Here is a 27,513-nt window from a genome sequence, read left to right on the forward strand (position 1 = left end):
ATTTAATGTGTATCTGTAATGTGAATACAACACAACAACACAACACACACTAAACACTTATTTAGATAGAGTGTCTTAGAAATGTTTTGCTTTATTTTACCAAGTTTGTTCAGCTAAATGCAACTAGGCTTAATATTACACACTGCACCTTTAAATAAGAAATGAGAATGAGCCTGGGGCTCTGTCACTCCTTTAAAATCATATTTGATCATCCATCCTGTCAGAGATCTAAATATGGCACCAGCTCATATGGTACAGCTTTGCCAAGTCGGAGAGACTGAGAATAACTTTTGAGTCTCCGTTAGGTGGCTGTGAGAAAAAACTTATACCTGTATCTGTTATATTTCCATGGTTGATATCCACATAATAGATGGGGAATCCACTGTATTTAAAGTTAGGTTTTGGTGCGAGAGAGAAGGGAGGTGGCAGCAGGTGCTGTTTTAAATCATCAATCAATCATCTAAATGACTCGGACTGATGCGAAAATTCAAACAGAATCAAACCGACTCAGTGTGCAATGGCCTTTAGGCTTTCTTTTTGGTTTCAGACCTGCTTTTATTTGAAATACAGGACTTCAAGTAGATTGAGGATGATGGCATGAATTTAATCATGGAAAAATGAACTTTTTATGGATTGCAAGGGAATGATGAACAGTAAAAAGGTAAAAGTTTGATAAGACAAGCTCCACTGTGCTATCTGTGACTGTTTTTAAAGTAAGTTGAGACATTTAGAAGCAGTGGTGATTTTTTTTTTATTACTGTGGCTGCAGGGAGACGTTACAGTGGCTTAACCATATGAACCAAAAGGGACAATAAAACATGCAATTAACCTGATTTTAAAAATTATCTAATCAATCCTGGACCTTAAATAATCATGATTAATGCATTATTGCTGACAGCCCTAGTTTTAAGCTGTCGTTTGATACAAAAGACGTCACGACAGACATTTCTATTGATTGGGGCTTCATACATCTTTCACAACTAGATTAGTAAATTAAGGAAGGAACAACAGAAAACATGAAAATTAATTAACCATAAGTGCTTGCTTTAGAAAGACAGAAGAGTCTGTTCTGCTGTAGATGGTTTAAATTCAGTGTTTGATGTAGGGATGCACAATATGGGACTCTTCACTGATATCCTGTATACTTTTATTTCAAATTCATTCGATGCTGATATCGGTAACAATTTATAAATATAGTTTAGATATAAAACTTCAGTCCTTAAAACATGGCTTAAAATTTAAGGAATAAGGATGAACAAAGACAAGACTCCAGCTGACACAGGTCTAGCAGTCCTGCTTAGAAATCCACAAACTTTAGTCTTAAATAGGGCTGATATTTTGAGCCAAATAGGCCAATATTTATGGTCAGTACATTTCAATAATTACAGCTGATAAAGGGTTTGTATATGACATATTCATATCTGCCAATATAGATGTCATGTCGATGATACCGTGCATCCCTTGTTTGATGTTTTATTGGCAAGTCAAATGTGTCCTCCGCTTGGCAATGAACAATAGAGATGAACTCAAATCCAACTGATGTCACTGATGTAACATTTTAGTGCTTGTTGTTTGGCTATTTTGGCTTCACTTTTGTACATTTGCAGGGCCATTGACAAGTCAGTGGTCAAAGCAAGTCCTGTATTAAAAGTTTGTCTTCTGGGATATTTGAAGTGCATACTTTATGCTAAGCTATTTGTAATAGCTCATTTTTTTATATTTCATGTGCCAGCACAAGACTCTTATTGGTTTTCTCATCCTGCTGTCAGTGACAGAGCAAATTAAACCTTCCATAAAAAACAGATCACAAACTATTGTAAGGGGACATTTCTTTCTTTCTCTTAAACATTTATTGTATTGTGCTTTAAGATGCAGTGAAAACATTAAAAAGTGGAAAATGTGATCATGGAAACTGATGCTTCATTAAGGCCCAATTACCACAATACAGCTGTGTGTCTGAGTCTGTCAGTATGTGTAGCACTGTTGTTGCTGAGTTACTGTAACTGACCAGCCTACTTCTGATTACTCAGCAGTCCCCTTCTGCCCGTTATTCCCTGTGCTCATCCCCTGACTCACGCCTCCTCCTCCTCCTCGTCTTCCTCTCCTTTTCTGCCTCTTCCTCTCCTCTACCTCATCCCTCCGGCTGTTTCCTCCACTTCTTTGTCTATTTCCCATTCAGAAATTTTCTGTCCCTCCTTTAGAGAAAATGAATGTTTGCTGATTCACACATGCGAGGTCACTGAATCAGCTTTCACTCAATGGCTGCACTGTCTGTCTCTCTGCCTGTCACTCAGTCTGACCCCATGTCTGTGTGTCTGTGGTGAGTGTGTGTGTGTCTAACCACCTACAGTGGTATTTCTGTTGATCTATGAGCCGTGAAGTCCGGTAACTCGGCCCAGTCTGAGCGTCTCACTGAATGAACTGCTATGTCCGTCACTGTGTTATAACAATTCTGCTAAATAGTCCTTCATTCACGTATTCCAGTAGGATATGAATGCATGTGCTAACTATGAATAGGTCCCTGCTTTTGTCTGGTAAGGCTCTCAGTTTGTTTCCATTGACCACATCCTAATTACAGCTCTTTTTCTATGATGTCAGGGTCAGGGTGTGAAGTTCATATGCTGCCATAGCACATTACTGCTGCAAACTAACTCAAAGAAATGTAGGCCTGTCTGATAATTGAAATAAAAAGAGAGAGGACATAAGATGAGAAATAAGCACAAACTGAAAAAAAAACTAATTTGATTGTCCATTAGCCACAGTAAGAGAAAAGCTAAGGCTAGCAAAACTGTTGCAGTAGGAATCAGGTCAATGGTGCCTATTCAGCCATGCTGCTGCAACACTAGCACCATGTAGGCTAAATCATAATGGGGCTTGAAAAGAGAGTAGAGCTGTCAAATGATGAACACTTTCAACTGCAATTAATCTCAGAATTTTTCTGTAGTTAAGTGTTGTTAGTCTCCCCTTTTTGTTGCATTTTGAAATTCCCCAGTTTTGCATTAAAGGTGGATTTTTGTACCACTAAGGGTAATCAACTCTCCTTATATAGTGCTGGCAGACTGGGGCACATGGCAAATGCAGGCATGGGGCCCTCCTCTTTTTAAAATCTTATTTATCAAAGAAAGAGCTACTTGTAACTTCTTTTAATCAGTCTTCACACAGCAATCATGTAAAGATGTCTTTGACTGTATTTAAAAACATACAGGCTAAAGAGTTCAACGAATGCACTTAAATAGAAACTTTAAAATGTAGTTTTCTGTACTTTTTTTGGCCTTATAGTCTTAAATATTTCATTTATTAATTTTTGCAATCTTCTTATCTTTCAGTTTTTGTTTCTAACTTGGTTAAATGTTATTTAGTTATGACTGTGATTTTTGTTTGCTTAGAAACCTAATGGACATTCCCACATGCCTCATCATATTCAAGTTAGAATTAGATACAACATGAATCAAAAATCTCAGTTTAGAAGTGTTGTTGTAAAGAAATGTACACAACATTTCAAAATGTCTATTTGGTGACTCCAAATGGACATCTGCTAACCAAATGACATTTAGTTTGCATGTTGATATCAATAAAAAAGGACAATTTAATGAAAGAAATAAAATATTAGCTCCATTCACGGTTTATTTTTTCTTTTTAGTGATGTTCACCAACTAAAACCCCTCAAAAAGCGGCCCACATTACTCAGGCAAAACTGGCCACATGATAATGTGGGTGCGCTTGTTTTGTTCCTTCGAGTCTACAAGAAATAGAGAGGTTGGGCTTTCTTAAATACACCGCCCTTGTCGGACATGACAAAAAGAAAACCAAATGCACAATGTCACATTGGAGATGAGCAGATTTTTTTATCCATGAATTTTTGAGTTATTGTGTTTTTGGGACTAAATAAAGTTGCTAGATTTGTTTGTTGGATTTGCACTGATTTTTGGACTAAAATATGACAGAGAAGGCAAGCAGCACACAGCATGAGATTGATTTTTTTTCCTGTGCTTTCCTCACACTGAAGGGCTAGTTTCTATTGCTGTGTTATCAGTGAGCTGTTCAGACATTGTTAGAATCTACAACATTACACATTTACTTAATCTTTCACACTTTAAATGAGTGTGTTAAGCCATTAACAATCCAAACGGCCAGAGTACTGGCCGGAGAAGGAAAAGGGTTAGGTTCATCATGCCTTCATGACTGCCTATCTTTACCTAACAGTAGAGCCTGCCTCTGATTTTGACATTAATTTAACTATGAAAAAGGAACTTGTTATGGATTGAAAAGGAAATAAGGGATACAACATGTGATTAATGGCAGTTTAAAGCAGAATTAATACACTCATTAGGGGCCTTACTTAATCTGGATTAATGCAGTGACAGCCCTACTACATCATGACACTTTAAGTCTGAAATGAGTCCACTAACTTTTTTCCACAGGATCAAGTACATTTGCTCAAAATGAGTGTAAACTGATGCCTTTTCTTTCTTGTCTTATTATTCTTAAAATTCATCCCGAAATCATCTAAATGCTTAGATTTTCTGTGTTCCTAGAGTAGCTGATAATTAATTAAAGGTATAGTGTGTTAAATTTGGAAGATGTCTCCCTATTTGTTAATAAAAGGCTTATTCTAAGTTATAAGAAAAAAAAACAGTTTTATATTTTCAGGTTATTTAACACTAATTTAGATAGGCCTACTTTATCTTTGTTCTTTTCCACGAAATGCTACTAGGGGAAATATCACACACTGTACCTTTAAATGTGTTTTAGCTCACAGGCTTGTATACTTAACTTGAACAAAGCAGTGAGACATGATAGCAACATTTAAGCTTCCCACCCTGAGCGTGACTTCACAGCAACATGGTCACCATGGGAATGTCAGTATTCTGTCTCGGATGTGTTGTCCGAGAGTCTCAGCCTCGAAGTCTTTTCTTGAGGCGGTTAAAGTCTTTTGCAGACCGCCAAAGCCAACTCTGCAGCTCTCTCAAAATCCAAAATCCTTCCACCTTCCTTGCAAAGTCGTTCATCCTTGGCCGCACCGACAGCAGTGAAGATGAGGCAGAGGAGGCTGAGGTGGAGGTGGAGGAAAGGAGCGGAGTCAGAGGAGGTGAAAGAAGAGAGGTGCCCCTTTGTAAAGACAGAGGGAGGGGTTGAGAGAGGAGGGTTTGTTCCTCACCTGCTCCAAACTGGTAGAAGAGAGAGAGGGTAGACAGAGGAGGTTGGAGGGTGGGGGAATGGAGGGAGCGTGGAGGCCGATGCTGATGATGGAGAGATGATGAAGAAGAGGAAGTAGCTTCCATGTCTGTTTGCCTCTCCGCCACTGTTAATCGTTCTCTCATTCTTTCTATGATAAATCTGTCCTCTTTTCTGATTGTGTCAGGGTAGACTGAGTTCAAGTTGTAGCTGTACTGATTGTTGTTGTTTGTTTGGATTGAAGACTGTTGAAGGGAACCAAGACCTTCTTTATCTGTAAATGACACTTCTACCTTGGCGTCACTCTCCTGCCCATCCTCGCTGATACTTAACAACTTCCTCCTCGTACCCCATCTCTCCACCTCTCTCTCTTGCTCCAGCATTTCCTCCTCCATCTCACCGACTCTCTCTTCAGTCCATGTCACATGCTCAGGCTCTTGCCTCCTCACTCTGCTTCCTCTTTCTCCTCTGCCCTTCTCCCTCATTCCACCATTCCTCCCTCCAGCTGCCCCTCGTCTCCCCCCTTTCCTTTTTTCCATCAGGTCACTGTCTCCCTTCTCGCCCCTGACTGCCCTCACCCCTTTTCTTCTTTGGTTGTTTCGCTGACCCGACTCAGTCCTTGTCCTGGTTCTGGACCTGTAAAGGCTCTGGCTCATGAGTGGAGCCGGTCTGAATTCCCCTATCCCCCTATAATGGTACTGCAGCTCTCCGACATTACTTCTGATGTTTGCCGATGATGGAGGGAGCGAGTAACCAAGGGTGGTCATCAGTGCGGAGATGGAGCCCAGCAGCCCATCCAGGCCTATGCAGAAGTGCAGCAGGGAGGTCTTGAGGGAGGGGCAGAGGGTGGAGCGGGCCAGCTCCCTGACAGCTGCCAGCAGGACGGAGTAGGCCTTCTGGTTCTGGGCCAGCCTGGCTTGGTTCTCCAGACCGTGCCACAGCTCCAGGCGGGTGGCAGCACTCGGCAGGGACAGAGCTGTGCTGTTAGGGCGTGGTGGCGAGAAGTCTTTCTCATTGAATGGAGGGCCGAGGTAGGTCAGCTGGAGGAGATAGATAGAAATAAGGATAAGGTGAACTCATTCTTATGGACAGTCTAACCCATCACTACATCACACTTTACACAGCTGAGCAAAACCAAGAGGAAATTAATCAGCCAGGCTACCTTGAAACTGAAAGTGCACACTCCTGTCGTGTCTGAACTTATCCCAAGATAGACTGAAAATCTTTGAGTACAGCAGCTCAAAGCTGAACTCTGATAATGTTTAAAACAATGACTCCACAGTTTGGTTTTGTTTGTTTTCTCTTCTTGATTATCAGATCCAACCTGACTGCTCCTGTTTCTTGCCTTGTCATACAACTTTATAGTGAAACACTGTGAGCTCTCAACATGGCACGTGTGCTCTGGTATGTACAATAAATCAGACCAGATGATGATGTTCTTCAACTCCAAAATCAACACGGTGTAAGCTTAGAACTCAGAGCTGCAGGTCACTCTCATGCAAACACATATGGGTGCTCAGGCTGCATAAACTAACGACCAGCCACAACCAAACATATCGAACAACCAATAGGATCATTGAAAATACCTGGCACTAAATCTGAAAGGTAACAAATCTTGTCATGACATTCTTGTCAGAATGATGCGGTAAGAGAAATTTAATCTGTAAACATACATATGACAAAAAATAAAGGTTAAATTAAATACTTTGAGATTTTTTTAAAACAAAAAAGTCATTTCCTCTCAGAATAAATCACTTTTGAGGCCATTAGCTGAAACATCACATGATTTAAAAAGCAACCAGTCAAATACCATTACCTGACTGACAACATTACACGAGGATGTTTGACATGCAAACAAAACTGTTGTAAAGACATTAAAAGTCTATTTTATCTGTAACTTTATCCTTCTCCTTGTTCTGTAGGAGTTGCAGAACTGCACAGTGAGGCCAGTCTAATAATATTTGCTGGTTTATTAAAAGCTTCTGTCAGTATTTTTTTCATCTAAATCGGCAAGAGATCATAAAGGCTTGTTCCCTGTTGGGAAAAGTGAAAGGTAATGCAAGGAAACTGATAAACTTTCACCTTGTTAGCCAATAAATACAGTCGGCATTGCGCCATTGTCAGGGGTGGGGCGGGACCTTCAGTGGGGAGAAGAAATCCTTTCTTCTAACCTGCAATGCTGCCAGAACTGCTGGATTTTGAACTCTGATGCCAATGCTTCCAACGGGGATTGGGCCAAAACCTTGTATCTCCAAAAATGCCACCTTTCAGAGGGTGACAAAAAACCCACCCGTGTTTTTTTTTATTTTTTTATACTGGGTAAACCCAATAACAGATGTAAAGGGTGACCAATAACACTGATTTCTAAAAATGTGTTAAAATATGAAAAATGGAGATACAAGGTTTTGGACTTGCACCAGCATGACAAGCTGTAATATCCTACACTGAGTCATTATTATTCTTTGACAAAGGGTGATATATGAATAAACATATCAGAATACAGTTGAATTGTTGTCCATACTTTTTTAAAAAACTGGGTGAATGATCCCACTCAGTGTGTCATTCCCTGTTATCTTTTGCTGCCTGGTTGAATCACCTGGTAAGAGATTCTCTGTAGACATGATGGATTAAACTTAACATAAGGGCTTTTAACATCAATGCACCAATCACTAGGGCCATAGTTAGTGCATTATTGCATTTATTGCCCCTATCAGCACACTTTGCTTAACCCACTGCAAAATCTCTGTGCAGCCACAGTGATGTAACCAATGCTCCTAAATGTCTCACTTCTCTTAAAAAACTCACAGACAACTCATTGGGTGAGTCAAAGTCATCTACACTTTGTGCTATTAGACATTTACCTTTTCACTGTTCCCTTATTTCCTTTTCAACCCATAACAAGTTCCTTTTTCCATGGTAAAGTTCATGCAATTATCTTAAATCTGCTTGAAGTTCCTCATTTTCTTTCAATATAAAAGCACGTCTGTATTCATCAGGAAGTCAATTAAAGTTATTTTAATTCAATATAAAAACACAAAATTAAACAAAAATGGTACTAAATGCAAAACAATGGAATTTCAAAACAAGGAGATTAATTGTGATCAACTCTGGAAGTAACTCAGAAAGTCTGAGATTAATCAAGTTGAAAAAATAATGTTAAACAGCCTGACACAATATCTAAAACCGTGGTGGCCCTTAAACAATCGAACACTGTTTGGATAAGATGCACATAACATTAAAGTTACACGTAATAAACGACAGACCTACACAGGTTTAGATTAGATCCCATAGTCAGACAAAGCTTGACCTCTCGCCGGATGGCTCGCAGCCACAGTATTCTCTGGCTGGCCTCTGTGTGTTGGTTGTGTAAATATAAAACTAAAGTATAAAGGATTATGATTTTAATGTTTATTTGCAGTGCAGAAGCCTCCAAGCAGCTCTTCAGGATTGGGGTTGGTGATCTGGTGTCCCCGTAAGTGTAAGGTGGATGTGATGTTTTGTGATCATTCCCCATGATGCTGACTTATCTACAGTATGAACGAACAGTTATCACTGTGGCAATTATGAAGCAGCATTATTGTTGTCATTGCACACATATGTTTTCATATACAAACCTTCTGAGCTGTATGTGAATGCAAATGACTGAGTAATGCTCCAAAGACATGATAAAGCTGCTTTATTCTCCATTTATTCACCCAATTTTGATCTTCTTCACCCTAACATTTATACTGTGAATACACTGAATGTTTTGCAGCAGTTAATTTGCTCTTTTGTCATTTCCACATGGTTCATTTAAAGTCTAAGCCAGTCCCTGAGACTCCTTCCCTGCTTCATCCAATATAGACAGTCATCTGCAGTGAAGGTAAACGGGGCACCCAGTCCTGAGATTTTCTACATACTTTCAGGGGTGCTTGTTTGAAAAAGGCTTTGGAGTCATGTTTGTAGTAGTGCTCTGTGTATTTGTTAAAGCTGTATCACTAAGAACAGCTGTCTGTTGCTGTTGATCATGTTACAGCCAAAACAACAAGGTTGCGTGCCAGTCAGCAGAACACTGCTGACTTAGGTAATAATGTTTTTTGCAGATTTACTCTGTACACATCGCTACAGTGCTTTCACAATCATTACTGATGATTTTTTAAAAAGCCATTAAAAGAAAAAAAGCCATAAAAACCTACCTGTCCCTATGGGAAAACTATGATCAGCCACATTTCTTGGAAAGTTGAGTTCAATTTCCCTTGTCACACCCAGGCCTGGTTACTGCCAGACCTGTTGAACCAAGAAATCACTTAAATAGAACCTGTCTGTTTGTGCAGATAGCCCGGTGGTTAGGTTGCACCCCATGTATGCAGGCAATCCCTGGTTTGAGTCTGGCCTGTGGCTTCTTTCCCACATGTCTCTCTCCAGCTCTCTCATTCCTATTACCGACTCTATCCACTGTCCTCTTCTCTAAATAAAGGCATTAAAGCCCCAAAATACATCTTTTAAAAAATAGAGTCTGTCAAACAAAGTGACGTTATATCTCAAAAAGCAACACACCATGCCATGATCTAAAGAAATTCAAGAACAGATTAGAAACAACGTCTTTGACATCTGTCAGTCTGGAAAGGGTTACAAAGCCATTTCTAAGGCTTTGGGACTCCAGAAAACCATGGTGAGAGGCGTTATCCACAAATGGAGAAAACTTGGATACGTGGTGAACCCTGCAGAACTCACTTGACTCAGTTAAGGTCAGTGTTCATGATTCTACAATAGGAAAGAGACTGGGCAACAATGGCATGCATGGGAGAGTTCCAAGGCCAAAACCACTGCTCAGCAAAAAGAACACAAAAGTTTATCTCACAATTGCCTGAAAAAATCTTGATGATTCCCAAGACTTTTGGGAAAATACTCTGTGGACTGAGCAGATATAAGGTGACCTTTTTGGAAGGTGTGCATCCCATTACATCTGGCATAAAAATAACACAGCATTTGATAAAAAGAACATCATACCAACAGTCAAACATGGTGGTGGTATTGTGATGTCTGGAGCTGCTTTGCTGCTTCAGGACCTGGATGACTTTGCAATTACTTTTTCATATAGGGCCTGCTAGGTTTGATACCTTTTTCTCTTAACAAATGAAATAATCACCTAAAGACAGAATTTTGTTCTTACTCTGGTTGTATTTTTTCATATTCAAATATGTTTGATGATCTGAAACTTTTAAATGCAACAGACATGCAAAGAATAAGAAATCAGGAAGAGGGCGAACACTGTTCCACAGCCCTGTACACCCAAATGTGTGCAAACTGTTGCATCCAAAGGAAGACATCCTTCTGAATCCAAACAAACTACTCACATAAATGTCTTTGATTTCCTTGAGCTGATACTCCAGGTATTTGGTCAGCTCATATGTGCTTTCTATCGTACTCCTCTCACTGGCCAGGCTGTGGGATGAATCCAGGGCCGTTGCCATGGCAGCTGCCAACAGCAAGACGAGATGGTGTTGATGGACTGGTGACAAAATTAAGACACACAGAAGAGAAGTTGATTAAAAGTCAGACAGTGCGGTGAGAATTGAAACACAAACCTCATGGGTGTCCAGGTGATGATTAACTCTGTGGAGGTATTTTGAATCATAACACTGGGATGAAATTAATCCCTGCCCTTATTTTCTCAGACATTTTGTGATTATTTAACCTGGGTGGCTGGTTTTTAATCAGTTTGACCAAAGCTTTAAAAACAAAAACCTCCAGGGGTGGTTTTGAAGCTTTGCTCAGTCACTGCACAACTTCATAATTTACTGGATTATTTTTCAGTATTCTGCCATATCCGGAACAGATTTTTTTATTCCAATCTAATTCTCGATGTTTCTGGCTGTCGGAGGTTTACTCTGGCTTCAAATAAAACCTTCCTTAATAAGCTCAGACAGTCAGACAAATGACTCCCATGTTCGACGCTAACACACTTACACTCAAACACACACGTGTTCATTCCTGAAAACAAAGACATGTGTCTCTCTTTACAATCACAATCATTAATGTGTTTGTATGAGTTGTGTGGACTTGTTGTTTAGGTTTCACAGTGTTTGTGTGGGTGTTTTGTGTTACAGTGTGAGAATATTTGCAGCCCATATCATACATGTAGATTCATTTCACTTTGCCCTGTGTGAGTGAGAGAAAGAGAGGAGAGGGTTGTAACACTGCAAACCTTTTTGTGGCCTTTTCTCTGGTTTCAAGCCGAGAAAATTGGAGCTGAAAGATGATTTTGGTTATCAAAGAACACCATGTCCATTCTCTTCATCCCGTGCTTTTTTTTTTGTCTATTTCTCTCTCTCTCTTCCTTTCCCTCTCTGCCCTTCTCTTGACATATCTTTTTACTTATCCGCTCTCCGCTGCCCTTCTTCCATCTTCTCTTTTATCTTCCTGACACCCACAGTAGGCAGCAGTGATTCATGCTTGTAATTATGGGGAAAACATGCTGCTGTTCAACAGGTGTGAAATATGGATTGCACAATGTGGAGCTCTCCGTCTTTCACCTCTAGCCTCCTGTCACGTCACTAATTTAAATCCCCTCTAACAGGTCTCTCCACACTCCTTCCTTTATCTTGACTCTCTTATCTCTTTTCTGCCTAGGGTTAAAATAACAACATCCAATTAACCCTGATTAGCTCTCCTACTTTGCCTCAGTTAGCTTTTTTTTTTCATCTTTCAACAGCGACCGGCCCCAGGGGAAGAGGAAGATTTTAAAACTGCTTTAACACGTGCTAAATATTTACCTTAAACACATTTTCAGTGGTGCAAAGAAAACGACTTCTAACTTAGAACAGCCTTTTCTTCTTGAGTCAGACCCTCACATTTGACCAAATTAATGCAAGACAAACAACTTAAAATGAGTGTTTTAGCTACAGTAAGCAAGACATTTGTGTTTATAGAAGGTGTGGAAAACATGGTGTCCATATGAGAAATGTGGGAAAATGTGTTGTAGTTTTTACTTATTTCTTTCCACTGCACCATTATCCAGACATGTTGATCGAAGACGTCGCAAAGCATCAGAATACACTTCAAAGTTATGTTTCTCATTTATTCTGATCCACACTGAAATGAAGACATGATGAGTTACTGCTACAAGTCAGCCTAACAAGCTCCCCAAAACAAGCTGTGCTTGAGTTTAACGACAGATTGAGTGACAGATCAGGAAACTGAATGTTTCAAATTAAAATAGGATTAGAAGTGCCTGTCAGGTGTGACGTGAAAATGAGTGACATGGACAAACTGGAACAAACAGCTCCCCAGGTTAGCCTGCAACTCCTCCACTACCTGTTGGCACAGAGTTGTCGGCTCCATCAAGGCATCCTCTCACACTATTATCTAAAACACAGCGGTTTGGCCCAGGTGACTCCCACACGCTCCCACACACACCTTGAAACCAGTCAACGAGAACCGCCCCCGTCAGCCAAGCCTTCTCCGATCTCCTCGACCGCAAAAGCCTCATCACCTGTCAGAAGCAATAAGCATCTTTCAGCGACGCCTCAACATTTGGAGCTCATCAAGCCGCCAGCCCCTCCCACCGAACATCCTCCATTAGCATCAAAACAGCCTGCAATCAGCGCAACATTGTTGACTTGGAGAGTAAACAGCCCTGAGGGAAAACGACACATATAATGGTGTGCAAAAAAAGAATCACATTAAGGAGGAATAAACAGGTACCAAAAAAAGAGACGGAGAAAGAAAGTTCTCCAGCCCACACTGTTTCAGAGTGCTTCCTTTTGTCTTCAGCCACATGCTCGGAGATGATTGCCAGACGTGAAAGTATCCTGTTGTTTTGATTGGGCACTGACATATCTGAAAGCATCCTGTACTGTGGCTTTAAAACAACTGCTCTTTTGTAGGAGTAAACTGAAATAACTTAAACCCAGAGTAAAGTTGTTGTTATATAATAAGACACTGAGGAACTTCACTATAGTTGGGATGTAGACAAACTTCAAGGGGAGCCCTGCAGGCTCGGGGCTGTGTCTGTGTACCTGGCAGTGGAAGCACACTCCGCAGGGCAGGGTTGAAACCAGAACATTCTCCATGGGAGGATTGCATTACAGCAATACAGGGGTTCCCTGTGTTGGCCGACCATGACCTGCCTCTGTACGCTTATGTGTGTGGGACTCTGTGCATTTTGGCACACAAACCTATTAGGGTTACACAGGCACACACACAGGGGGCTACATTATTCACAGCAGATCCTATTTTTCTTCTATGGTTTGTTCGCTCATATATAAAGTCAGATGTGGCACTCTGGAGTCTGGCTGCCATCTGCAAATGCAGAGCTGAACATAAAGAGCAGGCGTCAGAGCCTCTCAGATACAGCCTCTTAGATTTAAATACTCTCTCAGGGTCATGGTTCAGAGTTGAAGGTTGCATTCAGGTGCAAGAAGTGTCTTGTAACATGCTTGACATTTTACACTACAGACTGTGTTTTGCTAATCCAGTGACCCAGTGTTTGTGGGCGATACCATTTCCAGTCCTGGAGGACTAATATTTCATCTTTCCCAACATATACCACCATTTGAGGTTTTAAACAAGCACTAAAACTGAATTTGGTATTGTGGGAAATACATGTGCAAGTTAATCTCTCCAGTCTGGTCCAGGAAAAACGTACTCCAGTGCCAAAAGAGGTTGCCCTCCATAGCTCAAACCACTTGAAAGAGATCTTAAACAGAAAGGAAATGTCAGTATGTAGAAGATGTTATAAATCTAGTCCAAATGAGATGTTTGTAATCAGTTTAACTTTGTTTTAATGACTGAAGAGTATTTTAGATGCTTTTGTGGTTCAGCAAACATGGTTTAACTTTGACGTGATTTAGAATTAATAGGAGGGCTTATTTTTGGAGCGTTTTTTGAGGACCACAACTCTTCACACTGAATAGATGTGCTGCACAAGACGTCCTTGCAACAGAAAATTAAAACGTCATCTTTTCAGTTACTTTCTAAACATTTTAAAGCCCAATTTGAGAATTTACAGATGGCTATTTAGACATTTCTTTTGAAGTCTACCTATTAAACCATCTTTGATTTACATCAAATTTACAGCACTGTTTTCATGTGTTTCTGTTCCCCTGTCTTGACTTGGTGAAAGACATTTGATACAATCTGGAAACTTTGAAAATCTGATTTGGGCTCCAACTCTGGCGGCAGCTCATTCCAAACACGGGATCATTTTCAAACAGCTTCATGTGCATTAAAAGGTGAAAAGGATTAAATGATATAAAGTCAGGTTTAAGGTATGTCATTCAGACTGTGGTCACAACTGTATTCGTCTGTCTCCTTGTTGTGATTGTAAGCTAAACTAATTTGGGCTCATTGCTATTAGAGGTTTAACAATAAAGATATCTGGTGAAAGACATTTCCACTGGATGAAGAGTTTGGGGTTGAAGGCCTCAGAAAAGCGCACGAGTGAACTAAATACAATTTTGTTTCTGATCTGTATCAATAATTACACCCACATAAATGACTGTAATTTTCATCTCTATGCAGATGATATAATATTGTAGTTTTGCTGACTCTATACAGCTTATTTACAAATTCTTCCTTCCTTTTTACATCCTTCAAAATGCACTTGTGAGCCTCAGTTCTTAACAGTGTTCATCTTGGCAGGCATCTTACATTCAGTTTAAGTCTTAAGCCCAAAACAAACCCCCAAACACACTGACAGCAGCGCGTCAACAGTCAAACTCCACACCAGCCACTGCATGGCCAGGTGCTTGATACCAGAGCTGAAAGCCCTCTCAGGGATCGACCTCACTGGGTAAGTATGAAAAACAATAGGAGCAGTGGTATTTCACCTGCTGCTGAGGCCTCCTGTTTATCCTAGACTCAAACAAAAGATGACGCTAATTTTCTTTTGCTGTGCCCTCAAACAAAGCTGCCACTGAGATGGACGATATGGCTGTTTTCTCAAGGAAACACCTCACCAGCCGTGGTCGGCGGCGTCAGGATAGAGCCGTGCAGTCATGGTGTAAATTTGTAGGCTAAACTCAGCGGAGGACCTACGGGATTTTTCAATAGTTTTTGGATCATTGCTGAACATAAGATCCGTGTCCAGTAAAAGTCTGTGAAACTAATAAATTTTGTTCATAAAGGCAATCTTCATAAACCTCATAGAAGCATCACATTTGGTTAGTAAATATTGGGGTGATGATGTATATGGTCCCGATAAATGCTCTAATCCTAGTTAGCGGCCCTTTAACAACCGCCTTTAAGATGTAAAAAATATGGAATTCGAAGGTAACGCACTTTTTAGATGTAAATTATGTTGTAGAAAAAACATTAAAATCTCTTGAGCTTGTGTTCCCCATAGACCTCATTTGAGGTATTTAACCAAAAACTCAGCCGAAAGTCTATGGGAACTGGAAGTACTAAAATGCTAGCTCACTTCCATGTTTTAGGACTCATTCCTGCACTGCTCTACGTATAGAGCACAATGTAGTTTCAGTCTAGTGCCACAATGCATTCACAGGCGTCTGGCTGCAGCTGATGTGGGTTTGTAAATAGGAAATGGTGCAGGTGTGTTTTGGACTGTAGTCTTCAGTTTTACATATTCATTAGCTTTAGTCTCATTTTAGTCATTTTAACCTTTATAGTTCTAGTCTAAAAAATTCAAAAAACATTTAGGTCAGTTTCAGTCAATAAAATGTCATATCATCGCTGTAAATACTTTAAAAGATTTAAATGAACACTGATCTAAAATACTGACATAGCTTCTATAAACAGTGGAGAAATATTATAGATTTTTGATGTCTGACAGTCAGTCACTATCATTTTAGTCAAGTTGTAGTCTCCTTCACAAAAACTTAAAATTTTTGTCACAGTTTTATCACCAAAGCTGTTTTCTTGAGCCAGAGATGCTCCTCCTGAATGTCTGCATTTATCCACACTGGATAGTATACTAATTTTGAAAGAGAAAAGTGTATAAATATCTTGGAGTCTGACTCAATTAAAAATTACATTCAAAAACCACACTGATTAACTTATAAATCTTCATCAGTAACTTGGTTTCTGGTACAGAAGCAGATATTAAAGGTCACATATTTTACCCCTTGAGGACAAGTTTATATTGGTCTCGGAAGTCCCCAAAACATGTTTGTGAAATTTTTTGCTAAAAAGACACTCCAGTATTGGATTTTTGCATGTCTAGTAAACCCTCTGTTTCAGTCCTGCTTAGAATGAGCTGTTTCTGTGTCTGTGGCTTTAAATCTTACTGACCTGTCTGACTCCGCCCCTCTCAGGAAATGGATGTGGCTTAATTGATGTGAAGGTAGAACTTTCTTCCAAGCAGGGAGGGCCTGGGGGCAGTGCTAACTCCCCACATGACATCATGAGGGGAAAGTGTAAGATCAGGGTGTTTCAGCACACATTTCTGAAAAGTGGAGGGGGGAGTTTCTTTGATTCTTGGGGGATTGTGGACAGGCCAGGGGCACATATTTTTGTTAGATAATATGTGCAAAGTGTATTTTGCATAATATGTGACCTTTAATTCCTTTATAACAGTAGAAAGTGTTATTAAGGCAGTATTTATGTCAGTGCTAGATTATGTCACTACTTCCACCTTCAAACCCCATGACTCAGTTTTCACTCTGCTCAAAGATTCAGAACTGGGGATCCACATAACATTCTGCATAACGAAGTTGTTGGGCCCTCTCTGACACAGAGGCATGATAAAGATGCTCTTTTAATCTATAAATCCATTATTGGATGTACACCATCTTATATAACATCTATGCTGAACCGGTCCACTGAACCAAACAAAACTCGCTCCACTGACTGTCTAAAGCTTCAAGTCCTGTGGGTTCACTCTGAATTTGGAAAATATGTGGAATCTTTTATAGCACACTCTTAAAACTGACATATCATTTCACTGAGACCATTTAAGCCAGTTATCAGTTGTACATTTTTTTATTGTGTAACTGATCATTTAAATGAAAAAAAACTCAATGATTTTCGAGGTTTAAATGAAGGTTGATGATAACCTTGGTTTGTTTTGAGGGCTGAGAATGACTCTCTTTGTTTTCAGATGGGTTAGGAATGACAATCATCACCTTTAAGTTTAGTTTCTTCCCATTTTTATGTCCAGAAGTACCACATTACTTTCTCTGTTCTTCTATCCTCTGACTCGTCTCACTTGTTGACTGTCATTGTACTGGCATGTCAGGGTGATTCAGGCTCATTGAGGCTGAATAATGGGTAGAAAAGAACAATCAAAGTTAATTCCAGATGAGCTTTCTTGTTTCTGCATAGCTTTTTTTGTTGTTGTTTTTCCCCTGACATGTACCTAGTGACAGTTTTTCCCTCTGTCATAATGCTTACATTGAACATAAACACACCTGTGCAGAGTGCCAGGGGCATAAACATGAACATCAGACCAGTGTCACAGTCATAACAACAGTGGAAGCAGAGAGTTATACACGCTGGACAGTCAGTGAGGTGAGTGAGGGTGAGGGAAGGGTGAGTGGTTTAACAGACTAGGGTCAGGGTCAATGTTGTGTGTCTGTGCATAGTTAAAGGCCAGATTTATGTGCAATGTGTACTCAATCCAATGTGCATTCCTTCACTAACTCGACACACACACACGGACACACGTGCATCCAGATTGTGCAGTGGAGCGTAGATCCATGTATGCACAAACCTTATACTGAATAAATACTCATAAACAAAGCATTGTGTACTCAGGCGCACAAACACATACACACTTTTCCCATCACTTCTCCTGTGAGATCGCCTCTCCTGGAATTTGTACTGAACAGATTTAAAATTGATCCTTTTGGCACTGGGCACACATTCGGGTTGCCAAACAGAATTAGCGACCCCAAAACAAAGGTAAAAGAAAACACTTATAAAAAATCCAATAAAAGTGTGTTTATGCTAAGAAACTCTGTGTAACTATTTTTGCTACAGTCATAAACTCCACATCCTCTGTTTAGCTCCCCTTGTAACGCTGATGTCTGTCTCCCCTCTTCACCTTATAAAGCCAATCCATCTCTGTCTTTTTTTAAATCAGTGGATTCCTGTTGCTCCAGGCTTTATCGCCATGTTTGGTTTCAATTTTGTCGTTGCTTAATCTGTCCCCCCTCTCTCCCTAAATCATCCCAAAACGTCAAACTTCTATTTTAAAGTTTCCTTCCTTTCTCTCTCTAATTACCACTCCTCTCTCTTCCTTTCACTAATTGGCTCCACTCGTTCCCCGCAACATCTTTCACCCCCCTCTCTTTTTTTTTCCAGACCTTCAGTTTTTAATTTACTTCTCAACACCACCCCCAATCTTCACATCATTGTTTTCTCTCCTGAAAAAGAGGATAATCAGATAAGAATGGGCTGCTGGATTAAAGCAAAGCTCTGACATTTCTAAGGTTGTTCTTCTTTTGGGGGGAAATGTATTAAAGATTAGTTGTGTAGGGAGGAGGGATTGAAAGTCTGTTTTAAAAAGTGGGAATGAGAGCAGCTTCTTAGTCACATGTAAGACAAAGAATAAAGTCAACTTTTTACACATTCCGTTGTAAATGTCAGAATAGGTTTTAAGATTTTATTTTGAAAACTGCATTTTTCTTTCACTTTCTTGACCTTCTTGCCTGAAGAACATAAAAGTTACTGAAAATAAAACCATCCATTTAATTGCCAACAAATCTGAGTTTCCTTTCTGTCATGCAGTGAGGTCATGTTAATGTTATTTGAAGAGCTGCCAGATTATTACAATTTTTAATAACCGTTAGTCTCAGCATTTCTTCACTTATATGATTAATCTCCCTTGTAAAATTTTGAATTTCAGAGGTGGAAAGTAACTGATAACATTCATTCAAACTACTGTGATTAAGTAGCTTTTTTTGCAATTGTACTGTTTTGAGTGAAATCCTTACTTTTACATAACAGTACTTTTATTTGAGTACTATACTCTTCTCCTTTTTTCACTACACAGTTGCACATAGCAAGTAAGAATGCATGATAGTATCTGCATGATATCGGTATCAGCAGGTTAAAAAGTGAATCATCCGTATTGGCATATATGAAAACTTGTTCTGATATGTAGGCTATAAAAATCTATCTCCACTGTAAATATTGACTGAAAAAACAAGTTATTGAAGTTTTAGGCTGGAACAACAGGCCTACGTCAGCCTTTATTCATTATGAGTCTGTACATTATAAAGCAGCGTGAATTTCATCAACTAAATCTATGACTAAAAATGTCCGTCCACAGCCTTATCCATGAGGAAGATTAGACTAAGACTAGCCAAAAACAAATCTTTCATGACTAAAATCTAAGTCAGTTTTAATCTGACATTCAAAACCCATGATATTTCTTCACTGTGGGTAAATCTGTCAAAAACAATGCATCCATAGTTATTCTACCTCTGAGCTGTAGAAAGCAGGGACCCCAAGTGAATAGAGCACACTATCGTGTTTGGTACCAGATTCAGACAAGAGAATAAATGCTTGGACTGAAAGTTAAGACTAAAATGTGAGGACTTTTTATGGCCTAAAACTAGACTAGAATGCTTTTGAGTTTTTGTCAAGTAAAACTAGACTAAAACTACAAAGGGTAGAAGTGACTAAAATGTGATTAAAACTAAAGGTATTTCATCCACAGACAGAGACTAAAACTAAAAATAGCTGTCGATTTGATTTAAATATCAGTATTAGCTAAAATTAAGTTTTAATTATTGGCATATTTATTGGAAAAACCCAGTGTTGAGCTTTCCTAACTGAAAGAATGAAAACACACTTCATCCCAAAAGAGCTGTTGTATTATACTGAGGTGTGATTTTACCTGAAAATCCTGGTTCATATTCTCATGTTATTATTGCCAATAAGGAAAGCTCATATTCTAGTGTATAAATCCAAAACAGCTACTTAAATACTTTGAGTAAACTTTAAATTAAGTATTTGTTTACTAATACTTGAGTAGATTTACAGTTCAGTACTTTTACCTTTACTTGAGATAATTTTAATCAGAGCACTTGTACTTTTACTTGACTACAATAGCTGTGTACTTTTTCCACCTCTGTTGAATTTCCAATGTTTTGCATTTAAAACTGTTGTTCTTTCATTTTGGAATTTTTTTTACTTTTTTTAAGGAAAGTCAACTTCCTGTTTGGATACTGGCCTGCTTTTTCAAGAAAATAAAGAACTTCGGGTAGATCAAAGATTATGACATGAAACTAACCATGGAAGAAAGGAAGTGAAAAGGACATAAGAGAACAATATAAAGTTTTAAAAAAGAATCGAAAACAGGAGGTGAAGATGACTTTTGACTTGTTCCTAAATATTTCTAAAATCAAATAAGTGGGATCGTCAAGATTAATCGCAATGCATTACAGTCCACAATTAGTGCACTAATTTTTTAAAATCTCATGCCCGCTTGTGTCTTTCACCTCACTTTGGTTAAGAAACGCCAGCATCTCCCTGCAGCCCAAGTCATGTAAAATAAATCCACAACTGCTCTTTAAAGTCTCACAGAACTCACAGACAGCCCAGACAAGTCGAAAGCAGTGCTGGACTGGGGGGAATAAATATTTGGCCCTGGCATTTTTTGGTGTGAACTGGCACTCTACCCTGGCTGAAGATGACATTATTACACTGTTTCCTCATGCCCATTAATAGGTTTAGCAGATTAATGCCCCAAACTACTAGAAAGCTGAGTTGTAAGTGACATAGACAAATAAAATGGTGTGTATTGTTTTTTTCACTGACTCTGTTGTCAGAGGTTAACATGTGGAATATAAGATAATAGAAATAAAACACGATTAATTCATACGGGACCCAAAGTGCATCGGCCCACCAGGAAGATGCCCTGTATGCCAGATTACCAGTCCAGCCCCGGTCAAAAGCCATCTGCACTTTGTGTCTTCAAACATTTACCTTTTCCTGTTCCCTTACTTCCTATTCAATCCATAACAAGTTCCTTTTTCCCTGATTAAGTTCAATTTTAAAATCTGTGAAAGCAGGTCTGTATCCGAACAGAAAGTCAATTTTCAATGATTTGAGACAGCAGAAAAAAAAAATGAGACAAAAAAGGTTTGAATGCTAAAAATGATATTCAAAAATGTGATTTAAAAAAGGGGGTGTAGTTAACTGCAACAAAACAACAGATATTCTTAGATTAATGGTGATTTTGACGGACTGAAAAATGAGACATTAAGGAGCATTGGTGTGCTCATTTTACATCACTGTGGCTGCAGGGAGACACTGCAGTGGCTATCCAAAGTCTGCTGAGAGGGACAGTAAAGCATGGGATAATCACATTTTAAAAAAAAATAAATGCTCTATTTATGGACCTTAATCAACAGGGATTAATGCACTAATGTTAACAGCTCTAGTTTTTTTATTTAAATTTTTAAAAATTGGGGGGCGGGGGGTTATTCTGCAGCAGTCTGTCCTCACAATTTCTACTATAATAGTTCTGAATTTCAACTTAATAAAGTTTGGACTTTAGCTTTACTTTTGACAGATATGTTACAGTTTTTGTCAACCTAACTAATTTGGAAAAAGCAACTGTTCAGATTGAGAGTTTTAAAAGCTGAATGGGAAATGTTGTATGGTTGCAGCCATTGAAACAAACCAAATGTACATAACAGTACAAGTAGCTTGCAAGCAGCTCAGTGCAATGATGTGTACATGCTGGAATCCATCAACAATATTGATTTGAACATGCAATATAACACTAACAGAGCAGAGGCCTTTAACTGCATAATGAGGCCTTACTTATTTCTCTTAATCTTTTGATAATAATGTGGCTCTCTTATGAAACATTTTGAATGCTGAATTTTTAAGGTAAAAAAAGTTTTTCCCTGAGGTATCATTACTGTAATGAATCTGAATCTGAATCTGGATCTGCGACTGAGGAGAGATAAATCAGGATCTTGAAGGACTGACACGGAGAGGAGGTGGAGGAGGAAGAGAGGATTTAAAAGGAAGAAGGGAGAGGAAAAGGGGTTGGTGGAGGGGAGAGTTTTCTGAAGCGAGGGGCCATGTTAATTTGGGAAAAATGTAAACAGCATGTGTAACTGTTCAAAGCGTGACCGACTCATTTTATATCATCCACCCTCCACCCCCACCCCCTCTTTCCCTCTGGGTGCTGCTAACTTCTGTCAATCGGGAATCTGCACTGCATTAACCCCTCTGCCACCAGTTTCTCTCTCAGTCCCTCTCTCTGCTTACTTTTATCCACCTCTACCTCCCCTTTTGCTCTCTCTCTCACCCCAACACACACAACCCCCGCCTCGACACATCCTTCTGACATCCACATACGTACCATGAAGAATTGAGGATGGTGCTGAGCGAATCAAAAGATGTGAAGGGTTCCTCCCTTTTACACTTCCTCTGCTCTATATCTCTCTTTTTCTGTCTGTCTGTCTTTTCACTCTTCCTTTGTTTCCTCCTGTTGGTCTGTGTGTTTTAGCTCACTGGTCCAACACACACTTATCTGAAACACACCACTACTAATGCAACCCTTGCAGCGATAACAGGCTGTGTATTTAGCTATTTAAATGTATTCAACCTGGAAAACCTCACTGAGAGCAAGAATCTCATTTACAAGAGTGACCCGGCCAAGACAGGCAGAAGCATGATCAACAAAACTACAGACATAAAAATAAAAACTATGACAAACACAGACCAACCAAATCCTGGTCTCAAAGCAGACGGTCATCAGCCAAAATATATCTACAACCTGATGCATCTTCATCCAAGACCTTCAGTCTACATTTTAAAAGATTAAAGAGACCACTCAAAGTCTCCTGAAGCAGATTCCTGGCTGCAGTAGCATACCTGAAACTCATTTCATCCATTCCCAGGCAGACTTTTGGAACAGAGAGCAAAAGAAAGTCTTGTGACTGAGTCACAGAGCAAAGACTGTAGGTTCCTGCATTTATCACATGAATAGACCCACACAAGAATTGTGAAAGCAGGTTTAGTATTGCCTTATAAACATGGTGAAGACTTAGGGTGTTTAGTTTGGTGATGAACCTCAGTGCCCCATGGTCAGAGGGGGAAAGTAACTCATCATGTTCACGAATATTACTGTAACTAAGATGCTTTATGTGTACTTGTACTTTTTAATCAGTATTTTTACGTTCACTTAAGTACACTGTCAAAATTCAGTGCATCTGTATCTATTCTGCCTCAACTGTAGAAAGCAGAGACCCCAGGTCAGGCAGAGCGCATAGAGCACACTACCATGATGTGGTACCAGATTCAGGCAAGAGAATAAATGCTTGGACAAAAACTAGACTAGAATGCGCTTGAGTTTTTTGTACTTTTACTTTAGTAAAATAGCATTCAACTCTTTCCATCTCTGTCCATGGTATACAGTATTAAGAGAATGTGGATGCATATATAAAACATCCTAATAATAGATCAGAGACATAGTGGCAGCAACAAGTCTTTTCTTTGCAGCAAAATAAAAACAAGAAATTTTCTGAAATAAAAACCCAGCTGCTCCCATGTATTCAATTGTGCTGAACAAGAAAACAAGAGAGAAAGATACACCATGCTTCTAAGTGGGTGAATATGTTTATGAGTATACCTCAGGACCTCATTAACATAGTCACATTGTTGGGACCAACTATAAAGGGAAATAGTGCTAGTAACATTAGATCATACATTAGATTCAAGGGTAAAGACTTTGTTTGAACTAGGGTCTTTTTGTGATTATGAACAATGGAAGGCCTGGCCATCAGGAAAAAAGATGAAAACATTTCATCTCATTAAACATGTTTTAATGAGTGAGAAAGGGAGACTATGTGTCTGCATGCATGTGACTATTTGAGATGGAGAGAACAAAAGAGGCACAGAAAAGATGGTTTTGAAATGAGAGAAAAATGTTTGCATGTTTCTGTGAACTGTGTGGGAGTTTGTGTTTATGTGTCTACCTGGGGACTTCATCCTCACAGTTGTGAATGAAGCGAGGACTGACTGACCGTTTGGGGACACATACTAGATTTCATCATAAGGACTATGAATGTAAGAGGCAAGACTTAGTATTCTTAGTTTGAGGGTTAGGTTGGGTTAAGTTCAAGGTTAAGGAAAGGGAAGGTCAACAGCAGTGAACACTAACAAAGTAAATTAACTAGAGTAATGCATTTAAAGATACATGTCTATATCAATTTAAAAATGACTATTTCTATGCTATAAATACTTTATAGTTTAGTTATTTAAGTGCATGTTCTTAACTAGAGTATAACTTTTTCTAGGCAAACGTATTTCTATAACTCCACTACATTTCTAACTTTTAACTCTACTAGATTTCTTTTCGTAAATCTTATCTGAAAGACAGCAAACTCTGTGTCATTCTGTATGTGGTTTGTCTACGTGTACCTGAATGCCATTTGTCTTCATGGTTGAACACAGAGCCAACGCCTTTCAGATTAAGCATTTAATTTTGTGGTGGCAATGACACCTATTGCAAAGAAAGACACTGAATCTTCACCTGAGCACCCATAGCCATGCTAGGCCCATATTTAGGATTTAAAAAACAAAGAATTCATATCGTTTTTAGATTGGATCTTTGAACTCATGCATTATGAAAATACAACATTTTGAGATATTTTTAAAAAGTAGTTTGAATATCTTAGTAATGGTTTGACTGACAAACTTTCACTTGTAATCAAGATAAATTTGATCAGGAGAAGGTATGCTTTAACTCATGTCATGATGGTGTGGGCTTTGTCGACCACTAGTCATCGGGAAAAGGGTGACAACATGACTGTGTGTTTTTGCAAAATGCAAAATATTTCTAACATTTCTTCATTTGAATGTCAGAGTTACTTTGTCCTGCACTCATCTCTGTTTTTATCGTCCCTCTACAGTTATGCCTACTTTGCTGATGTCTGGCCATGCTACATCATGTGAGTGGCCACCTTGACGAGACAAGCAGAGCGGGGGAGGGTGACAGGAGGAACTTCGGTGATCTTTAGTGCAGCACCTCATTTCTTCATACAAGCCTCCCTCAGTATTGTTTCTTCCCCCCATTCTCTTTCAACTCATTTTCCTTCCTTTGCTAGACACAGAGCAGCAGCCGCACCAGGCTTTCCCAGGGGGAAAAGTGTGTGTGTAGTGTGTGTCTGCTTGAGTGTAAGTGTGTCAAATCACACCCTGACTAACGTGAATCATGTACTTTCTCATATCAGTGACAGCTAACTAGACAGGGGCTTTAGCTGCCTCTGACCCCTCAACCCCTGTCATTTTTTACTGTGAGTAAGAGCCCCCCCACACATCCCTCCTTCTTTCCTTCCTTCTTTCTTTCTTTCTCTCTTTCTTTCTCACATACACTTACAGTTTTTTAATTCCTCTCTCTTGTTGTGAAGTTTAAATTGCAGCGTCCTCTGAACAGTCTTCATTTAACTTTTAGGCCACACAAATGTTATCTGCTGTTTCATCATAAATTTTCTTTTCTGTGAAGAAATAATATACAACAACCTTTAAACTTAAAGGGAATTATTCAAATTAAAAAAATCTTTATATTGGAAAACATTTTAATTAAATTACTGTGCTTTCATGTGTCAGTAGATTATCTTCTTTCAGCTCTAGAATTTATTAACTAATAAAAAATTTCTATTATTGACTTAAAATCAAGTATGACGGTTCTTCAGTCAGCATTGAAGACTTGGCCGTGCATTAATTTTGTTTGCAGCAACATAGATCTCCAAAACATGACGACAGATTTTTAAAATTTCCTTTAAGTTAAATTTAAAAATGCTTAAAATTGGCGATGTGTTGCACAATTGCCATATTTTTGATAAGGGAAAAGCGTTGTCTGTAATTATGAAAAGGTAGGTTATTCACGACGGTACTTACCTTTGCAACACCTTTTCATTTTCTCCAAACTCTCTTATTCCGTTGAGTGAGCTCTCTGAAGTTCATCCGCCAGCAAATGAAACAAACCGATGATTTCCTCTCTCCTTTAAAAAAATCCCAAACTTTCCATTATGTGGCGATCACTTTAAATGTGCTTTGCCCCTTCAGTAACACTCTTTGGATGGTGTAGGACGAACGCAGGTGATATCGCTTCTCAATCCTGAAGAAATAAAGTGATTTATTGATCAGTTAAAATTTGGAGAGGATGGTGCTGAAATATTGACGGTCCGCTGACTTGGTGCGTGTGGTCCGTGTGACAGACTGAATGACGGCGGAGCCTTTTTGTACCTCCTCCTCTGTTTCTACCCTTTTCTCCTTTTCCTCCCCTCCTTTCCATCCCGGGCTCTCCTTCTTTCGTTATCCTCCTCCTCAGTCTTGCTGGTGATTCACCAGGTTGACGCATCGCAGCTCCGCTTTGACAGAGCCGCACAACCACGGGACTTGTCACAACTCATATCTGTCTCCATCCGCTCGTCATCCTTCTGAACGCGATCTGACAGCAGCCGTTTGATCTATAATCTGCTTTCCTCTAATAAGGTGCAAGTCCGGCTGGATCAAAACACTGCGGGCCACGCGGACCCAGCGACCCTTAGACCCAGAAAATCATGCAGGAAACTAGAGGAATTATATGTTCTCTTTTAAGTTCATTCAGTCTGAATAACGCTTTGAGGGATGTCATCTTAACCTAACACATCTTTATTTTTTCATTAATATTTTATCAACAAAAGATATTTTGTCTAATAAAAATAAGTCAGTTGACAATTACTTTTATTATTGCCAACTAAATTATGAATAATTTGCCTTCCCTTCATCAAGTAAAGATGGCCGATCTTTAAGAAGGCCTGGTTTATAAAAACATAAATCAAAAGTTTTTTTTAAATCAAAGAACATACTGGAAAATAAAACACCATCAAACGGTTTAAGCGAGTTTGATTTCATGGAGCAGGCTGTGACGTTAATTTTTGTCGACAGTAATGTGAGACACAAGGGTCTATAAATACAGAGGCCTCTCGTAAAGTGCATCAACGTTGCAACACAGGCTATCACTGGTCCATATAAACTATAGTCCCTATTAGGGAATATTCTGTCTGTTTTTCTTTCCGTTTTACAGTGAAGACAAGTGTTCGCCTGCTTCTCTGCGTTTCTTTCTTCTCTCTTCATTCCACAGGTTTTAGTTATATTGACACTGGGATTACTGTGATCTTCTTCTCTCACCTCCACCTGCCACTCAGCACAGCAACAGCGGCGCGCGTTTACGTCCAAGCATGTTTACTCGCGTGCACCAGGAAGGACACGTAAGTAAAATAATGTTGAATAATAGGCAATCTAAAACTAAAATTGGAGTGTGTGTGTGTTTTTTTTTTTTTTAATGTTCCAGAACCACGCAAAAATCCCGATATGTCTGCACCTGAGTTTGTAAAGTGGACGAATTATTAGACTATGAAAGTGTCCTCGGGGATGGCAGGG

At 39.3% G+C, this 27,513-nt stretch overlaps 1 protein-coding gene across 1 annotated transcript; it reads right to left on the reverse strand.

The window, feature by feature from the left end:
* Positions 1-84: 84 nt before the first annotated feature.
* On the reverse strand, positions 85-26,293 carry clcf1 (cardiotrophin-like cytokine factor 1). Its single transcript, XM_041797228.1, has 3 exons — positions 25,987-26,293; positions 10,512-10,666; positions 85-6,215 (listed from the first exon to the last, which is right to left on the reverse strand). The coding sequence occupies exons 1-3, from the start codon at positions 26,003-26,005 to the stop codon at positions 4,896-4,898; spliced, it is 1,494 nt and encodes a 497-aa protein (XP_041653162.1). The 5' UTR covers positions 26,006-26,293; the 3' UTR covers positions 85-4,895.
* Positions 26,294-27,513: the final 1,220 nt, after the last annotated feature.

Source organism: Cheilinus undulatus, linkage group 10 (genome assembly GCF_018320785.1).
Source record: "Cheilinus undulatus linkage group 10, ASM1832078v1, whole genome shotgun sequence".
NCBI lineage: Eukaryota > Metazoa > Chordata > Actinopteri > Labriformes > Labridae > Cheilinus > Cheilinus undulatus.

Excerpts from the sequence above, each read along its gene's own strand:
- clcf1 (XM_041797228.1), bottom strand. Across the intron at positions 6,216-10,511 it reads AGGAAATCAAAGACATTTAT|CTGACCTACCTCGGCCCTCC; the intron begins GTGAGTAGTTTG and ends TATCTCCTCCAG.